The 11,439-nt window shown below is 43.6% G+C and overlaps 2 protein-coding genes and 1 pseudogene across 2 annotated transcripts; 1 reads left to right on the top strand and 2 right to left on the bottom strand.

The window, feature by feature from the left end:
- Window positions 1-756: 756 nt before the first annotated feature.
- On the bottom strand, window positions 757-2,208 carry LOC147435619 (uncharacterized; annotated as a pseudogene).
- Window positions 2,209-3,648: 1,440 nt separating this feature from the next.
- Window positions 3,649-4,523, bottom strand: LOC147435618 (uncharacterized). The gene has a single exon (XM_086488633.1). It carries the CDS (start codon window positions 4,521-4,523, stop codon window positions 4,176-4,178), a length of 348 nt encoding a protein of 115 aa, XP_086344759.1. The 3' UTR covers window positions 3,649-4,175.
- A 2-nt stretch (window positions 4,524-4,525) lies between these two features.
- Window positions 4,526-9,514, top strand: LOC147435617 (LRR receptor-like serine/threonine-protein kinase RPK2). Its single transcript, XM_086488632.1, has one exon. It carries the CDS (start codon window positions 4,706-4,708, stop codon window positions 8,294-8,296), a length of 3,591 nt encoding a protein of 1,196 aa, XP_086344758.1. The 5' UTR covers window positions 4,526-4,705; the 3' UTR covers window positions 8,297-9,514.
- The last annotated feature ends 1,925 nt before the right edge of the window (window positions 9,515-11,439 follow it).

Below are 11,439 nucleotides of genomic sequence, written 5' to 3'. Positions count from 1 at the left end.
CCCAATAAAAAGATACATCATCTTCACATCATGTTGTTTTTACATCTCCACTCCTCCTATTCTTCATGCCCTTCCAAGCCTCAAAGCATTCATCCCATAAGACATTTTCTAAATTCGCTACCTTGGGAGTATTCATGCCAACAAACATCGCCAAATTAAGCGTATCAAGCGACAATTGATTACGAAACTTGCTCTTGATCTTGTTCATCTTTGAAAATCCCCGTTCGCATGCTACACTTGAAAGAGGAAGCACTAACAAAGCTCTCCAAAGCTTCATAGTCCAAGGAAAAGAATGCTCCCATTCTACATGATTACATGTATCCAACCAAGCTGTATACATATGCTTGCCTTTAAAGCAGTTTCGCATTCTGGTAATAAAAGATAGGCGTTCTCCTTTGCACTCTTGGCTATTGAGCAATGAACTTTGACCTTCCCCAAAGTGTTTGCATAAAACTTCCAGCCATTGTTGTGATATTACATTTACCTTTGCCAAGTCACTGTCATAATCTTTGGGTGAGAAGTACTTTGAAGCTTGAAAAATGTCAAAGTCAGATTTGAAGCGATCCCACAAAGATTGAATTATGCTTCTCACATAGCTTTGACACAAATACATCATGTAAATCATTGCACTATCATATGTTTCCTGCAGATTTGCTACATCTCCTTCATACATGGGACCTAAGTGCAAGTAATGAGAGTGTACTACATCCTTCTCATCCTTGTACATCATTACCTCCATTTGTGCATGTATTGTTTTTAGAAGCTTTCAGTGTGTCTTGTTCCACTTGCAAAATTAGGACCCAAGAACAACAAACGAAAGGTCTCCACCATAACGGACGTAATATGGTCTCCAATGCTACATATGTCAACATGAGCCTCTTGAAACTTGCAATTCAAGATATTCAACTCTCCAAGTACATCGGCAAAAAAGTGAAGAAGAAATTGCACCTTGTAATTAGTGAGTGATGCATATAAAGAGGCATCCGCACTCCTCATTACATTCAAGTACGCAGGCATCAATCGCATAACCTTAATCAAGACCTCACCCTTTGAGAGCCATCTTACATCATGCATCTTTTGGGGTCTCAATTTTTCCCTTCTACCAATTCCAAGCTTTCACACCACATCCGTAAGAAAAGCATGTCTCTTGACAGACCTCGAAGTCCATTCATAAAGCTTTCTTGCAATTTTGTCAGTGTACTTTAACTCTTTATGCTTACTAAAAGCATCATTGGATGCAAGAGCTTCTCTATGAGCTATGCAATGAAAGCTTACAATATGGGGAACCACTCGTTTAAGCCTTGTCACTACCCCTACATGTGAACCTGTCATGGCAGTTGCACCATTTGCAATGCCAACCATCTTGGCTATAGCTACATTTTGGCTCTTAAAAAACTCAATCAAAACATCATAAAGAGCTTCTGCAGTAGCATCCCGAGGCTCCAAAAGCTTCACAAACTTTGTACATACGGCCCCATTGCCAGCATCTTCAATGTATGTGACATAGAGAATCATATATTGCTTGACACTAATGTCCGTACTCTCATCCACTTGAATGGAGAAATATGGACTACTCTTTACATCCTGCATCAATCTCTCAAAGTATACATGCTGAATCGCCTTGCCAAATTGTTTGCCTGCGTCTTTCCCAGTGTAAGATGAATACTCATCGGCAAGTGGCATATTTGGAGTTCTCATAAATCTTTGAAAACTGCATAAATTAGGATACTCCTCAAGAGGCAAGAACCTTTTCATTACATACTAGCTTGTTTGCATGCATGACAAAATGCATTCCTTTTCGCTATCTGTCATAACAGCAACATGCTTTTCAATGGGTAAAGTGCTTCTTCGCTCATGCTCTAACCACAAAAGCTTTGCATCATGATGCTCGTCAGAGTCTTCATGCACTTGAAGAGCAGGTTTTTGCAATGAGTGAGCCCCTTCCGGCTTTGCATAAACATTTTTCCTATGAGCGAACGTACATCACTTACACTTGGCTCGTTCATTACCATCTTTGTCAATGATACAATAAGCCCATGGATGAGCTATTTTCCAGCTCTCTAGAAACACTCGACGGTGTTTCTTATTTTTTGCTTCTTCCTTTTGAAGTGCCTCCTCTTCGGTCTCCTTAGGCAAAGCATGCAAACCAATAGACTCATAAAGAGTCCTTTGCTTTTTGCTTTTCTTAGGACGCACTAGAGCATCCATAACTTGACTCTAGCTGCTAAGGATAACAAAATAAAACATATTAAGTATAGCTCAGTTTGCAATTCAAAGACAAAATCGAGGAGACAAAACAATTTGAAAGCAAAACAAATACTGTAACAATACCATTCCAAAGACTCTTTGAAACACAATACCGAAGAAAAAAGATAAATGTTGCACCTGTCGATTGCCGGTTGACCTCACGACGACAAAGTCCTTTCTTTTCAATCTCTTGCCCCAATCTCTTCGTCAAACGATGTACCACGGTCCACGCAAATCCCTTCTTTTCAAGTTTCTGTACATTGTTCATAGGAAACAGTTTTGGTCAGGACTCAAGACTCAGACTCTCTCCAAGGTGAACAGTGAACAATGAACATTTCATTATTCATAGGCTAAAGCTTTGAAAACTGAAAATAAACGCCCATGGGCATTGGGCACTTGCTAGGTGAGTCGTGAGTCGTGACTCAGGTGAGTTGCAGACGATGGGGATTCGAGAATCTAGATAGGGCGCAAGCGGCAAGACTCAAGAGCCTGAGGGCGCAAGTTGGATAGGGAGCAAGAGGGCGCAATGCGTTCTGCAGACCGCAGTTCTGCTGCGATGCAGCTTACAGCATGAAGGTGGGCACTGGCCACTGGGGTGGCATTGGGCAGCAAGTGGGGCGCGAACTCAGGAGCAGCTGCGCACTGCACAGTGCGTTTTTGAACCAGGAAGCTGCACGATGCGCGTACGTTTTTCTGAGTTTTTGAACAAGGCACTGGGCAACTGCGTTTCGTTCGAACCAGGCGAAGGCAATAGCGTAGCCTATTATCCTTGGACCTTCAAATTTTAATTTGTGTGTAAAATGTAGTTGCAAGCAGGTTTCAATTTTCAATTCGATGTCCGGACTCTGGCCTTGGGCCCTTGGCCCTTTAGTCTTGACTCTTTTAGGATTAGCATTGGAGCAGTGTCACACCAGTGACTCGTGAGCTTTAGCCTTAAAAATTTGAAGTCTGTACTAAAATTTGTTTTGGACAAGCGATTTTTGTGGATGCCATTCCCTAGACAATATACTCAAAATCCTCCCAATCCACGTGGATGAGCAATTTTCGATTCCACTGTGCTGTGGACATCTTGGTTCCTTCTTTGCCGTTCCTACGACAATTTGAAAGCCTTTGGCATGGTGTATGACCGTCAAATCCTAACGTTGCCCGGGAGCTCCGAATCAACCAGAGCCCAGCAGTACCCAAGTATTCAAGAGGGGTTCTAAGCTAAATGGAAAAGCCTAAGGAGGCCATATAATAATATAGCCTGCCACGGTTGCGTGGGGCATGTGCGAGAGGTGGATATTAAAGAGCCAGGGGAAAGAGAGTGGCGGCAAATTGCAATCGCTCCCGCTAGGATTTGAAATAGATCACGAGAGAGTGAGAGAGAGGCAGCCTACGTAGCGTACCCAGGTTCGATTCACAACGACACTCTGTGAAAAGAAAGAAGAGAGTTTAGCGTGAATCAAGGAAGAGAGAGGAGAGAGGCTCCCATCTAGAGAGCAATCCACTCCTTGCAGGAGTCCACCTTTCTTCCAACTTGGCCTACTTCTCTTTCTCCTCCTTCCAAGAGTCTTCAACCTCTCATTGCCCAGTTTCCAAAACCCCACCCCTGCTCTCAGGATATTTTCATTGACAGTTTCCCTCGAGGGTCTACTTCATTGAGAAGCGCAGAGAGAGAGAGAGAGAGAGCCAGAGAGAGAGAGACTCACACACAGTACAGCAAATATCACATAGGCTAGAGTGTCTTTTCTTCTTTTACTCTGCTTAACTGTACACAAGTGCCCACTAACCCCAGTAAAGAAGCCCAACTTTACTCTTCCCCTTCATCTCTCTCTCTCCCCTCACAGGCCCTGTGCACCTACTCTTTGCAACCCTAACCCTAATCTTTCCATGTTTCCTCACCTCTCCTTTGCCCCAATTTTGCTTTGCCCTTAAGAATCCAGGTTTCATTTGTCAATTTTGGGCCCAGCACAAGGTTCTCTTTCCACACACAGAACCGCCCACATCTCCAGCTGATGTTTTCGGACACTATTGCTTTCGCTCGGCTTTAGCTTTCTGCCCACTTTACTCTTGCCCTTTACCCCTGCTCCCTTCTCAAGCGACTTTTTGACTGGATCCTGCCCTCTCCTTGTAAGCCATTGTGTTGGCTCAACGAGTTGCATACCCTGGTTAATGCCCTTTTTACAGTTTATCACGTTTATGGAGACATTTTCTCTGCTCTTAAGCTGTAAACTCAGGTTTTGTTGGAGTTGAGAGGAGCAGGGGCCCTGATGAAGCATCAATTGTGGCTGCATTCAAGCCGGCAGCGCGCTCCAGGCTAAATGAGGTGTCAGTCTGACACCTCTTCTCTCTCCATCACGAGGCAAACACATTACAAAGAAGCATACAATAAGCATATCATCAGGTTGGTCGATCTGCTCTCGAAGAGCCTTGGTGATGTTTTTGCTGTCATTTGGCTGCCCTTGCACAGCCTGGAATGATGCATGAGGCTGTACATGCATTTGGGAAATCTAGAGCAGATCGGCGACGCTTTCACTTTGGCACAGCCTCTTGTACCTTGACATTTGTGCTCTTCTTCTTGTTAGTGCTCTTTCTGTCCTCAGCGAAATCTCTGTCACCGGATGGGGTTGCTTTACTTCAAGTAAAGAGTTTGATCAGCGCAGATCCGCTTAAACTTCTTTATGATTGGGATGAGGATGCCAATGACCCTTGTGCTTGGACAGGCGTGACGTGTGATTCATACACATCAAGAGTCATCTCTCTTAATATCACAGGAGAGGCATTTTGTGCTAGTGAAAGTTTGCCCTCTACTTGCACGGATGGGTTCTGTGGAGCTTTCCAGACATGCCCTTCCTTGTTATGGCAAAGCCCTGACTTGCAGTGCTCTTCCCAAGGGCTGTATTCACCTCAGTTGGATTCCATGGCCATCTGTCTGCGCAATGGGCAAGTTTCAAAGTCAATGTCAGCATACGACCCACAGGATCGCATACCATGCAGGCTTTCAGGCTCTCTTTCTCCAGCCATTGGAAATTTGACATCCTTGCAGGTCCTTGCAATGCCTTTTAATGGATTTTCAGGTAACTTGCCTTCAGAGATCGGTCAGCTCAAGTCCTTGCGAGTGCTTGATTTAAGGGGCAATTCGTTCACGGGGCGCATTCCAGGAGAGATGGGACAACTCTTGGGGTTGACAGTTTTGAACTTGGCATTCAATTCCTTTGAAGATGTAATACCTTCTGAACTATCAAATTGCAGGTATGTCAATGAGTTCAACCTGGCAGGAAATATGCTATCTGGAAAGATACCAGCATTCATAGGCAACTTCTCGGCTTTGCAATCTCTTTGGTTATCTTACAATCAGCTTGATGGGACCATCCCAGAGGAGATTGCAAGCAGCTGCAGCAACTTGGAGCATCTTCATTTAGAAGGGAATTTTCTGTTTGGTACTATTCCACCTGTTTTGGGAAACTGCACTAATCTCAGATCTTTGATGGTGTCGTCAAATTTCTTGTCTGCACCCATCCCCCCCGAGCTTGGCAAGCTGTCAATGTTGGAGACACTTGATGTTTCACGGAATAGTTTAGCAGGGGATATACCATCAGAGCTTGGAAACTGCACCAAGTTGTCTTTGTTTGTGCTCACAAACCTGCTGAATGTTGAAACTTGTATCAACCGCACGATGGTTGATCCTGTGGATGGCTACACAAGCAATGACAAGGGTGAGTACAACTATTTTTCGGGCTCACTCCCTCCGTCCATCACAAGCCTTCCACTCCTCAAAGTTTTGTGGGCTCCCAGAGCTGGCTTTCTTGCAGGCTTTCCAACCCAGTGGGGTGCATGTGCCAACCTGGAAGCTTTAAATCTAGGGCAAAATTCCCTCTCTGGCAGCATACCATCGCAACTCACCAAATGCAGGAAATTGATTTACCTTGATGTAAGCTTCAACTCATTGGAAGGGAATATACCATCACAACTTCCGGTCCCTTGTATGGTCGTCTTCAATGTGACAGGTAATTTCTTGTCAGGTACAGTTTCGCCTCCAGGTAACATGAGTTGCCCAACTGCTGGGCTGCTGTCAGCGTACTCCTATACCAGTTCTTTGTACATGTCTTCAGCTCTTCAAAGTCGTCGTGTAGATACCATTTTCTCATATTTCACAAGTCTGTATCATGGCAGCGTGGCAAGCAGCTTGTCAATTGGGCTTGCCCTACAGGATTTGTTGGTAGTGCATAATCTCAGCCAAAACAACTTCACAGGTCTGGTGCCAGCTCCAATGGTTAGCGCTGGTTTTGGAAGTGGAAAGATCTCATATGGCTTTTTTCTCGCCGAAAATCAATTTCATGGCACCATCCCAGACTATGTCTTCAGCGCATGTGCGACTGTTCAAGAATTTGCTCTCAGCTTGAGCCATAATTTCTTAGATGGAGTGCTTCCCCTTCAGGCAATGCTGAGATGCAAGTCTTTGAAGCATTTTGAAGCTTCAACAAATCTGCTCAGTGGGACCATCCCACCAGCCATACAGGGTCTCAAGTTCTTGGTTTATTTAGACCTTGGAACAAATCATTTTAGTGATAGTATTCCGCTCGAGCTAGGTGAGCTCCAGAGCTTAGAGTATCTTCTTTTAAGCAACAATAGTCTTGTAGGAAGTATACCAAAAACACTTGGCAGTTTGAAGTCTCTTATTGGGCTTGATTTGTCACAAAACAAGCTAACCGGGGAGATTCCGAAGGAGCTGGCAAATTTGCACAGTTTGAAGTACCTTTTTTTGAATAACAATTCTTTGTCAGGAAAGATACCAGAGGGTCTTGCAAATATCACATCTTGGAAGGGTCTTGATGTTGCTTATAACAACTTGTCTGGGGCAGTTCCGATGGCAAAAGGCACAGAAAGCTCCTGTGATCAGGCAAATTTTGTGGGTAATCCGTTCCTAGAACCATGTGTTGCATCTGCCCCAACACCATCATCTGATGGAGTTTATGTTCCACGCCCATTTGCGATGCCGCCTAACAACACAATGACAAGAAGCAAGAGTCAGTTGAGTTTGTGGAAAATTGTAGCAGTAGTTGTGGGTTCTATTGTTTTTACTTCTGTCTTGCTTCTTCTATTGTGGGTTTGCATCAAGCAGCAGTGCAATGGGCGCCCAGCCGGCAAGAAAGAAGTGGTACTGTTTGTTAATACCGGTGTCCACCTGACATATGACAATATAGTAAGAGCTACAGGAAACTTCAGTGTTGACAATCTCATAGGCAATGGCGGGTTTGGGGCGACGTATAAAGCTGAGCCTGTGCCTGGCTTTGTGCTAGCAGTGAAGAAGCTGTATCTTGGCAGGGTTCAAGGCATGCAGCAGTTTGTTGCAGAGATCAGAACTTTAGGGCGGATTCGACACCCACACCTGGTCACGCTGTTGGGCTACTATGCACATGAATCAGAAATGTTTCTAATTTACAACTATCTCCCAGGAGGAAATCTGGAGAGCTTGCTTCATAATCGTGACAGGGGGAGGATACCGTGGAAGGTTCGACACAAAATAGCTCTGAATGTTGCCCAGGCTCTTGATTACCTACATAATGGGTGTCACACAAGAGTCCTTCATCGAGATATAAAACCAAGCAATATTCTGCTAGATACATCCCTTGATGCATATCTCTCAGATTTTGGCCTTGCGAGGCTATTGGGTGCTTCAGAAACACATGCAACGACTGATGTAGCAGGCACGTTTGGTTATGTGGCACCTGAGTATGCATTGACAGGTCGGGTTTCGGACAAGGCAGATGTGTACAGCTATGGGGTGGTTCTTCTTGAACTCCTTTCAGGGAAGAAGGCGTTGGACCCTTCGTTTTCAGGTCATGGTGATGGGTTTAACATTGTGGCATGGGCAAGCCACCTTTACAAAAGAGGGCAATATGAAGCTGTCTTTGCTCCTGGTCTATGGGAGCAGGGCCCACATTCGGAGCTGGTTGATACGCTGAAAGTAGCGATCGATTGTACTGAAGAGGTACTGGCAGAGAGGCCCACCATGAAGCAGGTGGTGGATTGTCTCAAAGTATGCCGTCTAACATCTTCTTTTTGATGAAAAGCTGGATTTTCCCCATTTTGTAAACTGAGTATGCATCCTTGGAGTCTGTTTCCAGCAGACTTGGCCACTAATCACTACTGATTCTCTTAGGCATGGACCTGAGCTGTATTCTACACGCTTTATAGAAAGATCATTGTTTACTTGGCAGCAGCGCATCCTGTGAAACAGTTTGTTCAACAGGTTGTTTGCAGGAATGTACCAGAGGAAATGACAACTTCTTGAAATGCTAACAAATGCAGATATTTTTGGAGATGATGTGCTGCTATCCATTGTCGAGAGTCACGCTCAATGCCTGTATTTGTTACAGTTTCATGGCCACCCCACTTATGGAGGTCAATTATGGCTCCGGGTTTTTAGACAATGTGCAAGAAGTGCCAACTTGATGGCACTACTGATTCTCTTAGGCATGACCTGAGCTGTATTCTATACTCTTTTTAGAATATTTGTTCAACAGGTTGTCTGCAGGGATATTCTGGAGGAAATGGCTTCTTGAAATGCTAACAAATCCAGGTATTTTTGAGGAGTCTGCTGTTATCCCTCACCTGTTATCCCTCACCGAGGGTCACGCCCAATGCCTGTATTTGTTACAGTTTCATGGTCACCCCACAAACGGAGGTGAATTATGGCTCCAGGCTTCTAGACGTTTTACAAAAAGGGCCCATGATGCAATGTGTATTTGCTACGCATGATGGCATTATGCTATCTGATGAGTATTTTGGTCCACTGAGTTTTCTGAGGGTCTCCTTGACAATTTTATTATGTTTATCGTGTCTCTGGCTTCTTCCTTTATAATGTGTAATTTCATATCGATGCTTAGTGTGTATGGGATGAATTGAGATGTCTGCAGGTGATAAAGGGAAAAGTACCGACTCCCTCTTTTGCAGTGGTTAAAAGCATTGAGCTGGATGGTTTGAAAGAAGGGAGCATTGGAGAACAGAGATTATTTTCTGTCGTGCACGGGGTGCATGGATGCCGGAGGTTTTCAGCAAGCTGTGCTATTCTTCAATGTTTTGAAGGCTTTTTGGGCAGTTTATGTTGAGAACTCAGCATGAGACAATTTGTCATGTGCTACAGTAATTGTACTTGGCTGTGTCTACATTTGCTTACCAGCAACACCCTTCGTGGGCTTCAAGAGCACTATGCATGTTCTTGATACATCCTTATGTAATGTAGGGTATGGCAAGTAATTGGGAGGCATGTTCCCATTGGTGATGTATGTTTTACTCTGGCTGTACGTGATTTATGGGTATAAGGTATGGGAGGATATGTTTCTCACTTTTGCTGAACAAGACAGATGGTCTCTGATTTAATTGCTACAACTCTACTATTGTGACTCTCGGTTAGTAGCCCCCCCTCCTTCCGGCCCGGGGCTGGGATATGGCCTTAGTTTCTTGAGGATCTCCATGTGCATAGTCTAGAGTTCGATCTTAGGCCTTTTTTGCTGGTTTTTCCTTTCAACAGAAAAGAAACTTTCAAATGAAGAGGTACATTCATTTAATACATCAAAGATTTTACTGAACAGAGAAGAAACAAAGGTAGTTTAAAGGAGGCAATATAGAGGTGATGAAATGTGTGCGTAGGAGACACCATGGTTTGATACTGCTATGACGGCTTGCACCCTCCTGCATATGATGTGAGTATGCTTGTTAGGGGAAAAGATGCATTTCCTCAAATTTGGTCCAATGTTGAGCCTAATCAAATAAAATGACAGCATAATCATCTCTTCATGCAATCTCGAATTTTATGATACAGTTTATGATGATACCATTGTGTCTTTGCAAGAATTTGCTTGTTCTTGTGGTTAGCTGTATGGACAAGTGTACGCTGTTGTCAAGAGTGCTTCTAGTCCCAATTCCACTTCTAGCGGCTAGTTATGGCAACAAATAGATAGCCTTTACTAACTTGAAACTGCAATTTCCATTTCATTGAATAATGGAAATGCAATTCTACCTATTAAAGCAAGATGATGGAGAGTGGGCTAGATACATTAACAGGAAGGGACAGTCTACCTAGCCAACTTGCCCAAGGAGATGGAAAAGGTGAGGTCTTACCATCCATGCAATTGCATAGTAAAGAAAACCTAAAGCATGAGAGCAATGTCATAGCATGTGAAGTATTGTCTCAACATGTTGATGGCAAGTGCAACATGAAGAAGTTGCAATGCGCCAGTGTCCTAGAAGGGAACAGAGTGCACCTCTGAGTGCACAAACAAAACCCTTTCTTTCAAAGTCAATTTGTGCTCCAAATCTTTTGTACAGTACTTCACCTATGGATAGGTTTATAGAAATGCCATAACTGATTTGGATGGTTCAACATTAGGTGGAGACACATTACAAACAGAAAGTGCATGAAACCCAAAGAGGGGGTAGCTTCAACGATCAAGCGACCAATCCTATAAGCTCTCCATAGTGGCAGATGATGTATACCCAAGCGCTACTCGAGAACAATTGTTAAAGGAAAAAAGAACCATACACTATTTACAACATCAACAATGTGAGGCATACCAATCGTAAAGAATATATATGCTTTCCAAGGATAGGACAAGGCCGATGGCCGTAGAAAGTCTCTACTCCAATACCTTGTAGAGCTCAACATCAGAGAACCTGTTCCTCAAAGAGTCTAGACAAATCAAATCCTATGTTGCAATCAACAAAATTTAGCTTTGAGAAGTATGAAGGCTTCTTGCTAATAGTGATTGTCAACGATGGTCTCCACCCTAAGGATCTAGTGCCTGCAATGGGAAAGTATTTTGAACAAAAGAGCTACAAAAATTGCATGATCAATGTGAGTTTCCAATGGCATCGACTAAGGGAGAAGCAATATTTCACAAGATTAAAGGGCTCCAAAGCATAAACAATTTGGGCATCCACACTGATGCCTAATCTAAAACCAATCCTCAAACTTCACCATTGGTGAGGGTCACTTACAAGCTTCACTGACAAGCAACCACGAGGATAAACATGTTAAAGTTAAAGCATCTCAAGTGAATAGCCCAATAGGTCTCTAGTTAATTAATATTGTGTTTAGGTATTTATTTTACTTATATGACATGTTTTTGGGTAGGGCAATTTGGTGTGGGGTACTTAAGGCCCCAGGTTGATATATAAGTGCACCATGAGCCCCCATCGTATATAGAC

The sequence above is a fragment of the Adiantum capillus-veneris genome, chromosome 18 (genome assembly GCF_014529385.1).
Source record: "Adiantum capillus-veneris isolate H3 chromosome 18, ASM1452938v2, whole genome shotgun sequence".
NCBI lineage: Eukaryota > Viridiplantae > Streptophyta > Polypodiopsida > Polypodiales > Pteridaceae > Adiantum > Adiantum capillus-veneris.
Note: the sequence above shows the minus strand (reverse complement) of the source record. Positions and strands in the feature narration are given on the sequence as shown.